This window comes from Rhyacophila brunnea, unplaced genomic scaffold, assembly GCF_057557595.1.
Source record: "Rhyacophila brunnea isolate RB1 unplaced genomic scaffold, BYU_Rbru_1.0 scaffold_20, whole genome shotgun sequence".
Lineage (NCBI taxonomy): Eukaryota > Metazoa > Arthropoda > Insecta > Trichoptera > Rhyacophilidae > Rhyacophila > Rhyacophila brunnea.
The window spans coordinates 28,057,685-28,078,494 of NW_028232860.1; the positions used below are offsets into that span (position 1 = coordinate 28,057,685).

Genomic DNA, 20,810 nt, shown 5'->3' on the forward strand with positions numbered 1-20,810 from the left:
AAAGCATGTACCTAGAAAAGGTCTGAAATATGAGACCTGAGGTACCTACTTACAAGCCAGGTACATATGCCAGAGGCTGTTTTTGTCATTTGTCAGAGATAGAATAATTGTGAATTGTTTGTTGGGTATTTATTACTACCTACTCTGCCCTACCAGCCCCTATTAGGGTCATTCGGTTTTCGAACTCTCGAGGAGCGTGACGTCGGCTGTGGCGCCGCGCTCCCGGCGTCACTGCCATTTTAAATTTAATTATTTTTTTTTAAATATTTTTTTGTTAAATATTTTGTACGCTGTACTTTATTGTATTCATATTCCGAACAATAAACGCCCTGTTTTCGCCTGTACTTCCGCGTTGTCAATCAACACAAACATGTCCCCGAAAGAAGCAGACGATACCACCGTGACTTGACATGACATTACATCATCAGGGGGGTCCAGCGCATTTACCTACACCCCCCCCCCCCTTTCGGAGGTGACAACGTATTATTGCGGCCATAACAAGAAAATGTATGTGTATGAGATCCCCGGGGTTCCAGCGGCTAGCTCAGGAGTCCATCGAACCCCGGATTCACAAAAAAAGTAATTTCAAACGGTTGGAGTGTAAATAAAACACAGTCCTTCGTGCTCGTAACGTGATATTGTTTATATTTTACATTTTTAGTTTTACAAATTATATTTGGGATTTTTACAGTTGTAGTCGTCAGGTCCGTACCTATCGGAAAGGGGACGCTTACTAATCACTTTTTTCTTTTTAAATTTCGCGTACCGACGCCGTTCCAGCAAAAAGGATTCTCGTGATTGGCCAAATTTTATCGCGTGATCTTTGATTCGGCGAATCACGAGCCTGACCCTGGCGCCGGCGCGCGAGGATTTCATGCACAATGCGCGGCAAAATTTATTATATTTAAATCCTTATATTTAGTCTTAAAATTATCGCTTTCATCCATCATCATTTATACTTTTTAAATTAAATAGAAATACTTACGTGGTTGAGCAAGGAATCAGATTAGATGTTTTATGAAGCCGTTTCTAGAGGTCAGGGTTACGTTTCGACTTAAGCTACTAAATGATTATTTTACACCGGGAGAAGCCCGCCTGTAACAGGGGTGTATCAATTCGCCCCATCTGGATTAAAGTCGAAAGGTACGCCCTGATCTCATCGGCCACCCATCCAATTCCTTGTTCATCCGTTAAGTACATGGCATGATAAACAGTTTATAAAAGAATTCAACTACAATCTAACTATTCTAACATAAAACTCTATACTTTAGCTCTATTTTTATTATTTTCTATATTTATTTTGGATTATTATTTTCAGCTCAAAGCAATGCTTTCGCGATACCTTTGAATAGGTCAGAGTTTGATTTAATTTCAGTGTAGTACATTTATTTTGTGTTACTTTGTTTTAATTAGGTTTTCTTGTTATTTTATTCGTTTTTATTAGTCAGCGGAGGGGTCGCGAAGCTGCAGTCTTTGACTCTCGCGCTTTCCAATCTTTCTTTTGCATTCCTAGGGGCTACATTTGTAGACGTTTGGCCCTCGTTCGGAATTATTATTTCGTGTTACGTTTTACTTCTTCTGGTGCAATAGGAGCGTACCTCGTTTGGCGTCGTCTGCCTTTGCAACCAGGGCGTGGTAGTGGCGTTACTATTGAGCCAGGCTCGTTCCGAGCAGCGGATATCTTTCTGTGGAAAGTTTTCCACTGATCTGCTGGTCTCTGGAGTATCACCTCATAGATGGACAGGTACTGTGTCTCCATCTGTTCCTATTACTGCGGGCAAGGCATCGTATAGCGGTACAACGGCCAGGCTCGTTGACGGCGGCACGGCTCTCCCACAGGTAATAGGATGGATGTTTACAATAAGTATCCTTTTCCCTTTCTTTTTTTTTTTTTTATAGATGGTTACACTTCGGAAGTACCTCTTGTTGTTTCACGATCTTTCAGGCGTCACGTCCCTAGTCTCTCCATGAACCTGCGCGAGAAAGGAGAGTGCGCACTCTCCACACCATCAAGCTTTGGTATCATGAATTTTCGGCTACGCTGCCTTTGGATGCGCTTACTTCGAGAGGTGGCTCCCTTTGTGCTTCCAAATTGTCTTCATCTGTATTTATTCTTTCTCTTTCTTTAGTAATTTATTCGTTCATTAGACTTCCTGTACTTTAAATTTATTCGAGTTTACTTTATTAATTGCTCCTACCCCATACATTAAATAGCTACTAATTTTATATAAAATCTTCCCATTGTACTTATGGTACTATCACATTTAATATTTTACCCTAATACCCATAATTATTTTGCAACATTGTATTGACTGTATAAATCACATTGATATTAAAAATTGAAATATTCCACCCTCTCATTATATTTATTTCTGAATCAGTACACTTAAAACTGTGTAGTTAACTTTATTTTTAGTGAAACCCATTTTATTTAAAAAAAAAATTGTTGTTTCGTTTTACGCGCCCGACATCCTATTCCAAAGGCGCGCCGCGCCGATTTGCGGTGCCTCTCACGTTTTATTATTATTATTTTTTTTTCATTATTGAAACCCCGTTGAGAAATTTATGGCTTATTGACTCATTTTTTTTTTTATCACAAGCATACAATCTCTACTTTCATCCTCTTATACCTAATTTTAACTTATTATTAAAATTTAACATAACAACTTTCGTCGAGTGATGCCTTATTATTCCCGTTCCGTTTTCGCTGTGTTAAATTTACGATTGGTAATTTGTAAAGAAATAATAGTGACGGTCGTATACTATTTTCTTCGTTTCTCTTTGGATTCAAATTATTAACACGGCGTAACTTTGAAGCAGGTTTCGCGCTACTGTAGAATATCCTCTTTCCCGTTTATAAAATTGTTTGCGATTTTCAATGTTAATGTTTTCGAATTCATTCATATTTACTTTATTTGAACGGAAAGAATTGGCGTCACTTTGCGAAGTGTTATTTTTAAAACTAGAATGTACATTTTTCGTACTAATGAACTTAAGATTACAAGGCTCAGAAAGTTGGTCCTTAATTAACTTTATATCCGTAATTAGAAGAATTTCCGGATGTTTTATTCGTATAATCTACACATTTCACTTCCAACAGCAACTCGGCGTTCACCCTCGACTCGAGGGTTGGCGACTGGTCCTGCTTCATCTCCTCGTGGTCGAGCCTGCGCCCGCACAGCTTCTTTGATTCCTCTCAGCTTGCGCGCCTTCTCAGCCCTCTTGTGAGGCTCCCTGGCCTCGCGTTTCCTTTTTCTCTCCTCACCTAACATCCCGTGGTCGACTAGGGTACACGACATGTTAGTGATACCCTAGGAAAATCGGCATTTTGCTCGCCGTTTTTCGTCGTGAGTGGGCCGTGGCCTCTACGAGCCCTCCTCGCTGGATACCGTCGATGATGCGTCTGGTCTCCATAGGTGGGATTTGTGCAGCCATTCGTCGTACTGGAGACGCGCTGGTGCTACGGTCTCCAGCACGACGCTAGGCGCGGTCAGCTCCGTATGTGGACTGTCTTCGAACACCAGAGGGCCCTCCCGGTTTGATGTTGGAGACAGCACTTCTTCTTCGATAAGGGTTACGTCGGAGTCCGCTTTTTAGTTAACCATTTCTTGGTTGTTCCGGCTCCTGGATCGTCAACTTTTATTTAGCGTTCGCGGGCGTAAATTTTATTTCGCGGGTTCGGAAGAATTAATGCGATTCTTCACGCCCCATGTTGCCAGGCGCCATTTGAGATCCCCGGGGTTCCAGCGGCTAGCTCAGGCGTCCATCGAACCCCGGATTCACAAAAAAAGTAATTTCAAACGGTTGGAGTGTAAATAAAACACAGTCCTTCGTGCTCGTAACGTGATATTGTTTATATTTTACATTTTTAGTTTTACAAATTATATTTGGGATTTTTACAGTTGTAGTCGTCAGGTCCGTACCTATCGGAAAGGGGACGCTTACTAATCACTTTTTTCTTTTTAAATTTCGCGTACCGACGCCGTTCCAGCAAAAAGGATTCTCGTGATTGGCCAAATTTTATCGCGTGATCTTTGATTCGGCGAATCACGAGCCTGACCCTGGCGCCGGCGCGCGAGGATTTCATGCACAATGCGCGGCAAAATTTATTATATTTAAATCCTTATATTTAGTCTTAAAATTATCGCTTTCATCCATCATCATTTATACTTTTTAAATTAAATAGAAATACTTACGTGGTTGAGCAAGGAATCAGATTAGATGTTTTATGAAGCCGTTTCTAGAGGTCAGGGTTACGTTTCGACTTAAGCTACTAAATGATTATTTTACACCGGGAGAAGCCCGCCTGTAACAGGGGTGTATCATGTAAACATATATTATCCTGCACAGATTTTTTCGATCTGCGCCTGTGCAGTAAAACAATAATGACGAACCTGCTGGCGAAAAAACGAACCACACCGTGCAAAAACTCATTTTGAGGTTAACCGATTTTCACTAGGTACCTGTCAAATATACCATAAAATGATAACATCGCGTCTCGCTTATTCTTGAAGAATGAGATTGGAAAGACAGTCCGCACTTTTACGTGTAAACAGTTATTGTCACGATAGCATAAGAAACACACTATTGCTGCCAGTAAATCCATGCACATATACAGACCCTATTAGGTCACCCCACAGGTGTGAGAACAATTTTTATTTTCTGCATACTTACACATTTTTGAGTCACGTTATCTCATTTATTTTTTATTTTAGTGGTTTGTAAGGGAGCTATAAATGACAGGTAACACTACCATCACATCACGTGCTGTCACGCTGAAATTGATATAGAGATAGAAATAACTGTTAAAATGAAATCATATAAATACTTTTTAAACGTACCAGTAGATTGCCCAATTTCCTTCGCATTACATGATTGAGGATCACTGTGATTACAAATTGATACTGTGGCAATAGTTTCTTCAGTTGTTTCCACATAATAATCTGTCGTCACTGACTCAACTGTGAAAGGAGCTCCAGCATCAGGTGTAACCAGCGTTTGCGTCACTATTGTCGATTGCTCCGAATTTTCTATTCCAGCCGTAGTGCCTTGCGGTATCAAAACAGGCATAGTGGGTTCAGGAGTTGTCTTTATTGATTTTGGTACCACATAAAGACTGAAAATAAAAAAGACATTTTTAAGGTTTATGTTGATTTTATTTTACAGAGAATATAATATTATACATCGTCGATGAGGTGTTAAAACCACTGATGTGACAAAAATTAAATTTTACAGGAGAGACTACTTTATAAGCACAACAGCTAAGGTAAACTTTCATATTAATTCTTCAAAAGATTTAACGGTTAGTGGGGGGTTCGTCATGATCGATGTTTTTAAAAGTTCTGATTATGACTATGCACTATGGAGGTTTTATGGTTTACTTCTTAACCGGGGTACTCATTAGCAAGCCATAACTGTGATCGTTGCAGATACAGTAACCAGTATGGACACCAAATAATTAGCTCGCGAGCAGCTCGCAACGATCGATCGTTTGTTGGATTTTGCTGTGAATTAAAGGGAGGCTCGCAGTCGCTCTTGGACGTTGAATAATATGCTATCCGTCGCTCGCTATGAACAGTGAAAATACTTAGATAGTGTTGTTGTACATCTTTTTACGTAAACATGGCTGCTAACTGGGATGAGGAGAAATGCCTACTTTTAATAATTGATGTTTACAAAAATAATAGAGTGCTATTTGAAGACAAAAATTATTCTGACATGATTCAGTTCAGAACGAACACTGTGGATATGGCGGCTCACCATCGGTTACATGGAAATCATTGACGTCGCGTCCACATCTTGAGTTGGTTACGGTCACAGTTACGGCTCACTAATGATTTTACATCATAGATTTCAATAATTATTAATATTTTAATTGTGTTGGTAGGTATATAGAATATTGAGGGATTAACTAAAATACGCGATATAAAAAATAAACAAACAGAAGATATTAAAAAACATTTTGACAAAATTGTCACATCTGAGATTTTAACACCTCAATGATAACATACAGTAATGAACACATAGAACTCTATTCTAGCTATTCCTACTAGCATTGATCTGTCAGAAGCATTGCTTGTTGTTATTTTTTTTTTCTCTACATAGAACTAACCTACCATTACGATTTCAATTATGAGGGCCAAAACTCTTTTCAACAAAATTGTTTCAGGTATTGACATATTTCACTTGAGTGACTGAGTTTAGGCGGCTACCGTTTTACAAATGCTTAAAATAGGGCATACGTAGCTCATTTGGTATACTGCTTTGTACTTATGTAGTATAATTTTATTTATGTATTAGTTTTTTAATCATACTGGTATTTGATATATTATTTATTATTATGTATCATTATATTATCATTATTATGAACGTCTTGAACTAAGTCTTTCTAATTTTCACTCAAAGAAAAATTACAAAAAAATTCAGTCCAATTCAAACCCAGTGACACATGCAATACTTTACCTGAAATACCCAAGATCATCGCACTTGCAAAGTACGTAGGATATGCCTTTGGCAGTTATATATCTCTCATTTGTCTCGCAAGTTCTTTCATCCCAAATACCGTTATTCCATCGACGGCACTAAAACATAATAAATCATAACCATACAATGGAAAAATTTTCAAACTTCTTAAAGACCAATATTATTTTGGACAAGATAGATTTACGATCTTGCAACACTCCTGGGAATGTCCCGGGGTGTCCCAGGCTGCTGAGCACACTTCTTCTTCTTCGGCCATATCTGCCCCTTAATTGGAGCATATGGACACCACGCGGCGCCTCCAAGAATCCCTGTTGCTCGCCAGTCTTCTTGCTTCGTTCCAAGTCAAACCAGCATCCCGTAGTTCCGCCGTAAACACTCTATAGATAGTATTTAGCGGCCTTCCAGGACGCCGGTTTCCGGTCGGCTTGAGGAACAGGAAGTCGGATTGAGATTCTCTTCAAGCATCCGCAGCATGTGGCCGAGCCAGGTCCAACGTCACCTCTTCACTCTCAGCGTGATGAGAGGCTGCTTTGTGCGTTCTCTTATCTCCTCGTTACTCCTAACCGCACACCCAGTATCGGTCGCAAACTTCTGTTTTCGAAGCTCAGTATACGGTTGCTCTGAGCCTTCGTAAGGTACCATAATTCGCTACCAGCAGCACCGTCAGAATGCAAGCATCGAATAGGCGGCATTTGTCAAAACCTAAAAAAAATGCCACTGAGCACACACCTCTGTAATATACAATACACCCACTGTCACTAGATGAATAGTTTACCGCCACTGAACAATTTCACTTTTACCTAGTTTAAAGAGTGATCTCCAAAATTATTATCTGGCGATAGCATCGACATGCTTTCTCTCTTTACCATAAGATTCCATCCTCGTTTCTCCAGTAACCTAAGAGCCTTTGTGTATTTAGTATAATAGAAGTTAGACTAACTTTCTTTTAGAGCAGATTTTCTCAAAGTGGGCGATAACGTCCCCTTGTGGGCGCTGGAGGCTTTCAGGGGGGCAGTAGAAGGCTCAAAGAAAATTAGGGGGCGTTAAGGAAATCTAGAGGGATGACAGCAGACAAAATCTATCTATAAAAATCCGACGGAATCTAGACACGACACCACTTGAGATGCGATTTACTACTCGAATGCTTGGAATCCTGTATAGACAGTTAAATAAGAGCTGCTTACGCATGTAATAATGTCGATGCAACTACGTATATTTCATGTAAGTAGTCCATGGTTAAGTTAACTAAATAAAATTGTATGTGATTTCTGATATTGTTTTTCATACAAAAATTTTCGGTCGATCGCGGCGATTCCATCCCTATCCGAAGATCCCTATTCCCTATTCTTGAGATGCGATTTCAGGTTTAAATGCTTGGAGACCCGTATAGATGAAAAAACTAGAGTCGCTTGCGCATGCACTAGTCTCGTTCCCACTTTTTATTTCATGAATCTGGCATCTCCGGAAGTTGACAAAAATGGCGTTTTGGTTAAAGTTAAGGTTTTAGTTAAAAAAAAGTGGGCGGTGGTCGAAATAAGTTTGAGAACCTGTGTTTTAGAGTGTCTGGGAGGAGAGGTATATCCGCTTACCTGTAACAACTGATTGTCTTTCAAGACTATATTCCCTACGGGTAGTCTCAGAACAACTTCACTTCCTTCCGATGGTTGAAAATTATTATCATCACTCGATTTCAACATCAAACTGTAATAAATCAATCCTTTCTGGTTCTCATCAACTTTGCTTTCGAGGAAGTTCAAGGTGAATGCAAACTTTGCTATGCAATATGACAGTCCAGTCAGTTGTTTATCCGAGTTGTTGATTTGCATGTCGGCTGTCAGTGATGAATTTAGTTTGGCTCCAACTCTTGGTAAATATGGGATTGAGGGGTACGCTATACTCTGCTTTAAGTTTATTCTTTCTACTCCAATGAATATTATCTGTGAATCTGAAAACATTCCTTCAATGAATTTATGGAACTTTCAATGATTGTGGTAGACGATTGGCATGAGAATCCGCCAATCTAATTTAAGCTTACCAGCAGGTCTATACTTAACAGTTATCACTTTAGCATGTTTCCGTTATTTTCATTCTTCCAAATTAGCATGGAAGTTCTTTAAACAAAACGGTTAGCGGCGGCTATCTCTAATTCGTATGCGGTGTAAATTTAGGTTGGTAGTCTATCGGTCAAATTGGGATATGTTCGTACTGCTGAACCCAAGCGGATAAAGCCAAACCAGCGCCATCTAGTCAGTAATGAGCCGAAGACAAGAATTTTGTATTGACATGTCAGACATATCAACAAAACCCACAATTTTATTAGTCATGTCATTGCGATTGCAGCAAAACAGTCGGAACTTGCGTCTCAATTCTCAATATGTAAAATTGACATACTCTGTACTCATTCTCAAAATTAGCACGGCCAATTGAGGGCTGTTAATAGATATCACCTTTTGACAGTTCAGACGGGTAACATTTTTACATAATTAACCGCCATAAGTGATAAGTATACCTATTTATCACAATTAGCGCTATTTTGATGTTAAGTGATATTAGAATTGGCCTGCAGTAGCTAAACACTAATAAATGATGATAAATCATTTATAAATCATTGATAAATAATTATTTGATGAAAAACAAAATAAATAAAACAATACATTTTGGTTTGAAAAGTGACTTATTTATAGTAAAGGTAGCTATATTTTATGGAAATATTGTCTTGCAATTTCCCAATGACTTCTGGAGGGAAATATTAATTACTCATTCTAGAACAAAATGGCAGTAGTTCCGTACGCGCAAGGCCGGCTATAGAAAATCGCTGTAATACCGGTAATTTGTGGCTTAATATTTTATAATTATTCAAACAGATATTACTGTGTGTTTAATTTTTTAGATTATGTAAATCAATTGACAGTGGCTAGTAATTTGAGTTTAAAGTCGGACGAGATATCTCGCGAAATTTGTATGTGCGGCCTGTCAATCACGGCCTCATAGAGTGAGAAAACTCGCTGAAGGCATAGAGCCGGTTAAAATTTATCCACACCAAATATACCATGATTTAACAAAAAAAAAACCAATATGCTACATTATATATAGGGTGTGTAGTTTTAATAATCACATCTATTTGTAGTGTTTATTTATCTGTTTGTGCTCTGTGGACTGGCTGCTATCTGCATAAAAACATTCAATAATTACATTGTTGGTTGATATAAGAATAGAGATACAAAATATTACCAATAACTGTTGGAATTCTTGATGTAGTTTTGCACAAATCCGGTGCAGATATCTGCAGTTTCGACAGCACTTTCTTCTTTTCATCAAAGATGCGACTCCCATCTTTTGAGTTCAAAATAATATATTCGGATACTTTTAAAAAGTTCTTGATATCAGACGGCGACACTTCCCTTTTTCTCCTTCTTCTTATACTCGTGTGATATGATGTATAACTCGGTAATGGTGGTGAATGAAGCAGAGAATTTTCATTTAAAATTAACGCCGCAGATGATTTTCTTTCAGTAGATTCCAAAGTGATTTTGTCATTTGACGATTCACTAATCACTTCAAATACTTCGTCACGTAACTTCAGTATATCCTATAAACATAAATAATTAGGTATTTATTGTCTACACGTCATCAGAAGTCAGATAGCTTAATATAAACATGCTATCTCAGTCTTTTGACATAATATGTAACATGCCGATGACGTGGTAATTTTCTCACAAGACTCAGAAGACCTCCAGAGCAGAATGCAGGAAGTCGCTGAAGTAAGTAACAAAGTAGGCTTGGAAATAAAAATGTGACAAAGACGAAAGTCATGTTCAACTGCTATGCGGACCAAAAAGAGATCCTCATCAATGGCACTCAACTCAGGTTTCTTCGTATATTTGGGACAACAAGTGGATTTATATTTATTTTGATAAAATTGTTCGCAGATTAAAGCTAGGCTGGAGTGCTTTTGGCCACCTGAATAATGTCGTCAAAAATGACCTTAAAAATTTGTCGCAATTAAGTATGATACCTATAGCATAGTGGTCTATGTGCATGGTCGCGAAACCCGAGACGTGCAGGTTCGATCCTGCTGGGTGTCGTATTTTTTTGAAAAAAATTTTTTTTTTCTATTGGTTATAATATACTTCTCAGAAGTCTTTTAACAATTATATATGTTCAATAATTAGAATGCTACATTCTTAAATCTTGTAAATTATTCGTTGAATAAAAAAAATTGTTAATTAGAGTACTTATAAAATTTTTTTTTGACCATGTCCGATCCTAATAGGACCATATGGGCCTCTACAGGGTGGAGGTTATGTATTAATAGATTTTTGTTTTTACAAGTAATGGATGTTAGCCACATGCTCAACCTATTAGGTTCTCTGACTCCAAAAACTAATTGAAAAAGAATATGCGTATTTGCCAGACCCAGGATTCAAACCTGGGACTTACTACATTATAAGTCGACACATAAGCGTTTAGCCTAAGCTAATGAACTATTAAATTAACACATGCATATAAGTAATGTGAAATCTTAATAAATTACATTTTCCATGCTTCACCCACAAGCCACTCCAATCGACTACTTTTGCACCAACTATTTGGTGGTTTATAGGTAACTCAAGTAATACAGGAAACCTCAGAAACATTTTATTACATTTTTTTTTTAAATATTTATAATAAATGGGTCTTGAACCCACAACCATTGCAATCCGGATGCTGTGGTTTTCTAATGGGGAATATATTATATTTGCGCAATAAAATAGGCTGTTTTCACAAAGTGCCGACAAGTGAAAGTCATATTAGAAATGGATGGTGTTCGCAAAGGATCGACTACTGTCAAATAGGATATTTGCTTACTTGCTATACTTGTCAATAGATTGTTGTAAAAAGAAAATACAGTCAAACTTGCTTATTACGAGAAAGATGGGACCGACTGAATTTGCTTGTTATAAACATTACTCGTTATATTAGAGAATAAGTATTTTTAAATGAGCGGTCACATAATACAAAAAGTCGAAAATAAAAAATCTGAAAACCATCGTAAAAATTGAAAAAAGCATAGCATTCATAAACTACAAAAGAAGTTGTATATTGTATCTACTGACTTAACAAACGTTGGATTTTTTACTTATTTCAACCACGTGTGTAGATACTTTTTCAATATTGTTGGTGAAAACACCAATTAGGTAGGTACTTAGACACTTAACTAGTGTCCGATCTAGTAGTAGTAGCGATCCCGGCAGCATCCTATCCGGTCGGATTTCATTGCTTAGGGTCGAAATGTTTTTAAACGATCGATAAATTAACAGTTTTAAGAAAATTTTTGACAATATTTTAGCTCGGTATATCCGATAAGTTGCTCGTTATAACAGTGAATAAATAATAAATGTACGGAGAAAATCATAAACTAAAATGTCAACAAATGTTTCCTCATTACATCCGAGATCTTGCTATATCCGTGATCGTAATAACCGAGTTTGACTGTATTATATTTGCAGTTCTATATGTACTTGATGTTTTTTTGCCATTATCTCAAAATTGTGGAATATGGAGGTAACCGACTTTGAAACTAACAGCCTTATTAACCACAGGTGGCTGTGTTTGGTGGTTGGATGACATGTTTTAAGTTATTTACCTGAAGAAGATCATCAGATACTGGAAATTTCTCGATGTATTTCGTCGACTCTTTTATGAATTCATTTAATGACATTATAAAGGTTTTATTTTTTAGAGCCGCCATTTGCTTCACAATATCGGCTTGAGTCGCCGCTTCCATTTTTGTTTTAAAGATTACACTAATTTTATCATTATTCATTGCCTGAAAAAGGAGGTATATATTTTTGTTATTTTAATAATTAAACAAAATGTGAGGTTAAGCAACATGACTTATGTTGGTTCAGTCTATTCCAAAGTATTTCGACGCATTCTTTAGCCACATTTAGACCAAGCAAGCGAACGTTTGTACTTCCTCCACTCCAGCAAAATTCTTATGCTCGCTCAACAACATGCGTTTACGTAAAGAGAATTTTGCTGGGGTAAGGGAAGAGCAAACATTCGCTCGCTTGGTCTAAAATGCTTTTACGTGTTATATTGGTAACATGTTCATTATTTATTTTTTTCTATTGGCAGCCCTGAAAACAGAATGATGGCTCGCATTCCGGTTTGAAATCTGTTGCTTTATTAGTAAGTACGCGTTTCTTGGTGTTTTGTGATTATTCATCTTATAAATAATAGTCAGTATGTTACTTTTGGCACACTGCTTTGATGCAAGAATATTTGAAATATGTGGAATATTAAATTTAATTATTATACACAATCCAATCCTATGAATTTAAGTATTCAAGGCTTATTTAGCAGTATCTGCACATAGAATCATATGGTACTGTCCAACAAGAAGATTTAGGCACAAGCCGGAAGGCGCTGTCATCGACTAAATAGGAGGAGCTTGTTAGTTCACAGTTTTAACTAGTAGCTAAGAAATTATTAACATAAAAATAAACATAAAAGTAATTAAATAATTGGGTGAATCTGAAATTATAGTGTAATGTCATAGTAGAATAAATTATGAAGTTTACTTCAAATGAACCTGAATAAAAAGTCACTTGTAATTTACTTAATGAGTAGACCAGAAATATTTTTCACTTCATTTCATACACTGAGAATCCATCTCTACATAGAAAGGGTTTTTCTACAACATCTTTGTCAGGGTCACTCAGGGAACACACAGAATTAATGGGAACTGAAATACCTAACGGGAGTGGGCAACTGATCTCGAGTGTGGAAGAATATGGGATAAACTTAAACACCTGTCAAGAATACCTCATTCTAAGCTTGTCCTTCTTTCTGACAACTGCTCTCGGCTTATGCACTGACACTCATTCAATATTGGTGTATTTGAAGGTTGTAACACACATTATTGCACATGTATATAATGTTCTTTTATTTTCGTAGGACACAAAAACACATTCAAAACCCTGCTTCAAAATGTAGTGTATTGGGGTATTTATTAGTTTGTTCTGTGGTGACACTTCAGTGACAATATTAGAGCTAGATATAAATAAAAGACTTGTTCTTTTTACTTATAATAATTGTGTCATAATTGCATTGACTTCACTGCACTTAGAGGAGTGCACAGGAATGATTTACTGAATTTATTAATAATTACCGTGAGTGTTTCGGAGACCATTCTAGCCAACTGGAATGCTTCCGTGTACTCCTTACGATAGAGATTCTTTTGAAACTTGTCCAACAGATAATCTATTTCAACGGAAGTTAATATGGCTGGTTTGATGACAGTCACCGGATCTCCATCTATTTTGGAGCATGCGCCCCTTGAATCGCAAACTGTCAGTGTAGGTGTTAGTGGTATTTCTGCAATAATAAGTAACCGTTATATTATTATATAAAAGTAATTTACAATTTTCTCTCGTAAACAAAGCAAAATAGATTTTTTAACTATCCGTCCACCCATTGGGTCCGTGTATTGGGTTAAACACACATTAATAAGCAATGAGTATTTTTTATTTGTTCAGCTGTGGGATCAAACACGCGACCCGCTGCGTCATAGATGGCCACTATACCAACTTAACTTCCAAGCTATATGTAACTATTAAATGAATAAATTAAGCACCGCCGGTAGTTTATTAGTAAGAGCGACCATCTCTGAAGCCGTCATCGTAGGTTCCATTGTGCAATATGGCAAAAAATACATGTTGTTTTTCAAAGTGTTTGATGCACTGCAAGATCTTAATGTGTTGGGTGAATGACTAACAACCATTTCTCGTCAAAAATAGACTGGTAATATAATCTTCGCTCTGTGGAGTCCAGTATGGTCCACTTAGAAATTGGTGATTTACTTTTTTTAAATTATGTATGGCAGCAGAGGCAGGATTTCAAGTTCTGACCCCTCCCCCCAACGCAATATAGGTACTGATACACCCCTGTTACAGGCGGGCTTCTCCCGCTGTAAAATAATCATTTAGTGGCTATAAGTCGAAACGTAACCCTGACCTCTAGAAACGGCTTCATAAAACATCTAATCTGATTCCTTGCTCAACCACGTAAGTATTTTTTTATTCATAAGTAAAGGCCTTCATCCGGTGTGTGAAAATCACATATTGGGCGGAGGTGTAATTAAGATACATTTAATTTAATTTAAAAAGTATAAATGATGATGGATGAAAGAGATAATTTTAAGACTAAATATAAGTATTCATATAATAAATTTTGCCGCGCTTGCCGGCAACGTTCAAATTTCCACGCGCCTGCGCCGGGGTGGTCCTCGTGATTCGTCAAAGCAAAAACATCACGCGATAAAATTTGGCCAATCACGAGAGTCCTTTTTGCTGAACGGCGTGGGTACGCGAGATTTGAAAAAGAGAAAAAAGTTAGTGAGCGTCCGGTTTTCAAACGATACGGACTGACGACTGTAACTGTAAAAAACTACAAAATAACCTTGTCAAACTCAAGATTAAAATATATACCTAATACCAAGTTACGCACAAGAAAGTCTTAGTGTTTTATTTAACCACAAACATAAATATATCGTTCCTTTTTTTGTGAATCCGGGGTTTGATGGACACCTGAGCTAGCCGCTGGAACCCCGGGTATCTCAGTACATATCTTATAATGCTATTACAAAAAACCTTTATTAGAAAGAATTATTGAATCTGTGTTTTTTTTCAGTTAAAATACGTAAAATATTATGTTATTTTATAAAAGTATGTAATCTTCAGTGTGCTACCTAAATTTTATAATTGGAATTATATGCTGTGATCTGGAAAAGGTTGAGAAGCACTGGGGTTGTATAAGTATACAGTATAGATATTTTCCTTTAGAGAGCGTATAATTACCTGAATATGGTAAAATAGTATCGGCTGCCAAGTTTTCAATATAGCTGGTAATTGTATAGACCTCTACGGAGGAAGCCTTATAGCCAAATGTGTACTTCAAGGGGTAGTCCCGGAGAAGGTCACTGGCAGCTGACGATGAGAATTGGAAAACAGTCTGCATGGCAATTCCTGACATCGGAGTCACCTGTAAAAGATTTCATGCATGTAAAGTTCTGTGTATTTTTAAGTTGTTTCAAACTTCGAATATTAAACAGCTTTATTTATTAAAATTTTCCGAACTTACTTTGACCGGCTTGGGGACCGGTGGTTGGTTAGTCTCGATCACAATGTCAGAATAAGCGGTGACATTCTTGGGTCCCTCGCATTGTATACTCGGCGAACATGTACATTCCACAATGAGACGAAACTTGTACTTGGCGTTTGGTAGGAGACCAGACCAGACGTCATTTGCCGCAGGGATTATCAGAGGAAAGTTTCTGTCAAACGTATCATTGCCGTATTCAACAATCTCCGATAGAAACGTCTCGTCTCTAGAGTTTATTGACATTGAATTTCCAAGCTCGCCAGGCTAAAAAAAATAATTATGTATTATTTTTTCTTTTTTGTTCCTTTTTAACACTACAACAAGCTATGCTGCCCAGTGACAGTCATATTATATCGTCACTGTTCTGGCAGAAGACATTAATTCGAAAAAATGACATATTCAGTTAGTCATACCAAAATGTTCCTTATTTCAAACATTACCGTCTGGAAACCTTCTTAATAAATAAACAGTCTTTATTTTAAAGTCATCCTTTTTACGATTACTTAATAAACTCACATGATAGACCATTTCAAACATTTTAACAACTTCAAAGTCAAATTACTCAAAACTAGTATTCTCCAGTTAGTGTGTTCTGCCAGAACAGAGACGATATAGTAGTAGCAGTTAAACAATCACAGAAGCACCGAGGCTTTGAGAAAAATAAGCAAAAATGTATTAAGACCTCACAGGGAATCAAACCCTTTAGTCTCTGGATGACAAGTTATGTAGTAGTTACCTTAAGCATTGGAATTAATACATGGGCCATCTCCATGATATCAGGAGTAGCTAATCTAAATTACAGTGGAACAACTTAATTGTTACACCACTGACCAGACAAGTGATAGAATGTTTTTCACGTATCTTTTATTTGGTGACCGAACAAAACAGAACATGACAAAACGCAATCGTTTTCAACACTTATTTTGAATTGCGCATACTTTACAAGAGAGACAAAAAAATCATACATTTTGTAAAATTTGCGCAATTCAAGATAAGTGTTACGATTGCGCAATTTTTTGCAGGAGACAAAAAGCATTTTTTTATCTCTCTTTAATTATTTTTCGGGATTTCGGCCTTCCGGATTCCGGCCAATCGGGATTTCAGCATTCGGGATTTCGGCATTCGGGATTTCGACCTTCGGGATTTCGACTTTCGGGATTTCAGCCATTCGGGATTTCGGGATTTCGACCTTCGGGATTTCGGCTTTCAGGATTTCAGCCATTCGGGATTTCAGGATTTCGACCCAAACCCATCCTAAGCTTGCCGGCAACACCGAGTTAAGTTTATTTGAGGCTTTTTAGCGATTAGTAATGCAGAAATTAGGTATATAATTTGATTTATTATGGCGTATTGAAAATCTCTGCTATTAAAAATCTATTAACATAATAGAGATAGGACAATTTCAATATTAAATTAATATTTTTCCTGAAAGGTCATAGTTATATTTATCGTTGTTCTCTTTTGTCACTGTTCTGTTTTGTCATGTTCTGTTTTGTCACCGAACCCTTTGCCCTCCGAAAGCGGGTTACAAATGACAGGTAATTGACACAATGTTCTTGTCGGTTGTCAGTTTTTATTATTTAATGCGCTCATGTGACATGATGGTAGTGTGTTAAAAATCTGTGATAGTTTTGAATGGATATAGTGATGTGCTTTTTGCTAGATAGTATTTTATGTAATTACTAGTAGGGGCTATTCAGTGAAATAGTATCTCGATAGCTAATAATTAAGTTCAACAATACTATGAAATACTATTCAATTATTACATATATGTACATATTAGTACCGTACCACATCTGCTATGTTAAGGAACTCATATCCATTTTCTTTGACAGGCATCCATCTTAAATTACAGCCTGGTCGAAGTTCAGAGACCTGCGCTTGTATTTCTAACGGCTGACCAGACACAGCGAGTCTCGATGTACTTGCTAGCTCGATTGTTGGAAGCATCGCATCTTGAACGGCGACTGTTACTTTCTTAGATGCTTTTGTGTTTCCTTTGACAACAATTACTTCTATTTGATATCTGCAAAGAAATAATTATTCCTCGCTTTAAATTTTACAACCTTTGGGAGGTTTTTCATATGCATAATGCTAATGCCCAATAACAGTATTATACAAAAAAAAAACAACATCCGTCCATGCTGTGCAACGACTTCCATCTTGGAAAATGGCAAACGGTTTTTAGTTTTTCAGCATTATCTCATTATCGGATGAAAATAACAAAAAATATTTTCAAATAAAATTTGAAGAACATTAAACAATACACTTTGTAAGTAAAAGTATAAATATATGTAAGAAACAGATTGTGATATTGAATTATGAATTATGAATTACGAATTACAGATTACGAATTACAAATTACGAATTACGAATTACGAATTTTGAATTACGAATTATGAATTACTCATGAATTTTCTGATTGTGTTTTTCCTGTGAAGTGAATTAGTGATGTGACTATGCATCATGGACTGTTTTTTTTTAATTATTCGGCTGTTGTTTTACAAGATTGCAACAGTAGCACTTACTGGCAACTGGTGTTATACATAATATTCCTTTCCTGGGGCCTTATGTTAGAACTTGCGAGTCCCAGTCGCCCGGTCGACATGACGTCACATGACACCATTGTGACGTACTACCGGAGTGGTAATAGCATTCGAGAAAATAACGCTAGTCAAACAGTGGCGTTATTCATTGTCCCCATACACAAATAGGTGTTTCATCATAATAATATCTATGGTGAGCAGTGTGTGTTGGGCGGCTTGCCTCGAGCGTGTATTAGCTTACATCACAATTACGTCATGTCGTCGGGTGACACACGAGTCGATAGTTAGGAAATCGCAGGCCTGATGATTTCCAAGTAAAACCTTATTACGGGTTTAATTAAATTAATATTACATACCTTCTTATATATTAAATAATATAAATTAAATACATACTCTCCCTCAGCAGGAAATCCACTTTCCAAGTTCAGCTCCGTTTTATTCAGAGATTTAAAACTATCACAGTCCCTCGAATCCAGTGATACTTTGCACGTCCAGTCAAACTGAAAGACAGTAGTTTAGTAAAAGAAAAATCCATAATACATCATGCATGCGCACCAAATATGGAAAACAAAGCTTGAATTCAGTTGAAACAATACTAGCAATAACAACACCTCCGACTATCTAACCAACTGGTTATCAACCTTTTTTTGTGCCGTGACTCCAGCTGTCACATTAGCATATAATAGCATTTTGATAGAGTGAGTAAAAACATTAAATATAATCGTAAAAAACCCAGAATAGAAAGTCTTTAAGAAACAGAATGGTAAAATAGGGGCAATCTAATGACCAAGTAAGTAGGTACAGCAGAATGCAAAATATGGATCACCTGTTCTCATCCAAGGTCACTAAAATGCAATTTCAACAATACTCGACAGACTGAGGAAAATGGTGTTGCTTTTGCTAACTTCTGGAGTGAGACCATATGAATACATGTATTAAATAAGGCTCTAAGTACCAAAAAGTAGTATTGCCTGTAGTTACAAAACACCGAGTTATTGCAGTAAAATTTCATGAAGCAAGTTTTACAGTGTGAAGCAATCACGGCAGCTTCTATAATTTTAGGTATTAAGAACTCGCAAGTGTCAACACACCATCGTCAGCTATTTTATATTGAATGCCGTTGACCACTGCAGTGCTACTTACACCATTATAAATAAAACACGCCAACGGACGTACAACGTCGACAGGTTTAATTATTTTGCTGTATTTTTTTGACTTGCTTGAGGCACTTAGACTATAGTTGAAGTTATTGGCGTTGGTATGTAGAACATTTTTCTATAAAAATGTCAGTTTTTATTATTTTGGTACTTAGCGCCTTAATTAATACACGTATTCATATTATAGCCATAGAAGACCCAAAGTGACGAAGAAATCAAAGTTAAAACGTTGCCATTGACAATAATACTCAAAAGGACTTTTAATAATACATTAATTAAAATAAATACCTACATATAAGTGGCGAAGAGTGCCTGTTAGAAGGGTGTAAAAGGTAAGCGATGAGTAACCGAAAAAAAAGTGGACACGTCCGACAATCATACTTATAGGACTGATTTTTGTTTCATCTTTAGTATTTTACTGATAAACATAATGAACAATAATATGCACGTCTTTTTACATGTATAATTTGCATTTTATAATACAGTATTTTAAATTTACAAAAAAATATATCTCGCAATGTTTTCTCAGCATTATATTTCTACGGCATTCCAGATATTTTTATGATGTCATTGCTGGGTTAGTACATTTTGAATACAGCTATAATAAAATTATACTGCCCTTCTACGGAAGAAGGCAGTAACTCGCAAAATTTGTGAAATTGAGTTATGAATGCCATCCGTTAGGTAATTTTGAAAGCTATATATTCTGTTCACTTTAAAATCAGTATTATCACTAAAATACCGTTAAAATCCTTAGTTAAAAAATAGACATCTTCTAAAATAATACATTTATTTTAGCAAAAAGGCAGTAATTACACATATTCATTGCAGTTACTGCTTGTTTATTATTAATTTGTTTGTATTTTAACTTCCTACTAATAAAAATTACAACCGTTTTTTATTAATTCACAGTACTAAAGTTTGAGACAAAACACATTATGTCATTTATCTCGAAAGTGTGTGAGAGTCAGTTACTGCCTTCTTCTTAAGGACAGTATAAGCCTGAATAGTTTAGAGATTTCTTTGCAATTAGATAGATGTCACCGCCTAATTTAAATATGCACATAAATATTATTCCTAGCTCTAAATTATAATATGATAAGGTAAACGTCAAATGTTAGTGAGTAACAAGTTGCCATTGTAATATGAATTTCTTGGCATAACGATGTATGCGTACAGACGAAGTAAAATAGAGAAGCAGTTAGCGATGTATTACGATGGGAACTGTGGAGGAAAGTGAATGCCATTCTTTTCACTAATTATTTTTACTTTTACTCACACTTATAACAAGATATTTTTCTATTATTATTTTGTTTATAAATAAATAATTAATGTACGCATTTTATGTTTCATTGCAAGTCCGATGTCCTAATTTATTTTAAGTAATATAATAATATTATATAATAATATCACACCCACGATAGCCGTGTGGCTTAAGCGCCGGTCTATATAGTGTCGAGGGTCCCAGGTTCGAATC

At 36.6% G+C, this 20,810-nt stretch overlaps 1 protein-coding gene across 1 annotated transcript in view; it reads right to left on the bottom strand.

The window, feature by feature from the left end:
• Positions 1-3,365: 3,365 nt before the first annotated feature.
• The window catches only part of LOC147071482 (uncharacterized), a 28,558-nt gene continuing 11,113 nt past the window's right edge, over positions 3,366-20,810 (bottom strand). The window contains exons 7-17 of the mRNA XM_085947959.1: positions 18,570-18,676; positions 17,422-17,656; positions 15,610-15,894; positions 15,327-15,510; positions 13,640-13,845; positions 12,110-12,292; positions 9,715-10,072; positions 8,073-8,428; positions 6,463-6,581; positions 4,842-5,116; positions 3,366-3,589 (exon numbers count right to left, since the gene is read on the bottom strand). Of these exons, the coding sequence (XP_085804085.1) occupies positions 3,366-3,589; positions 4,842-5,116; positions 6,463-6,581; positions 8,073-8,428; positions 9,715-10,072; positions 12,110-12,292; positions 13,640-13,845; positions 15,327-15,510; positions 15,610-15,894; positions 17,422-17,656; positions 18,570-18,676 (2,532 nt within the window). The remainder of the gene's footprint in view (positions 3,590-4,841; positions 5,117-6,462; positions 6,582-8,072; positions 8,429-9,714; positions 10,073-12,109; positions 12,293-13,639; positions 13,846-15,326; positions 15,511-15,609; positions 15,895-17,421; positions 17,657-18,569; positions 18,677-20,810) is intronic.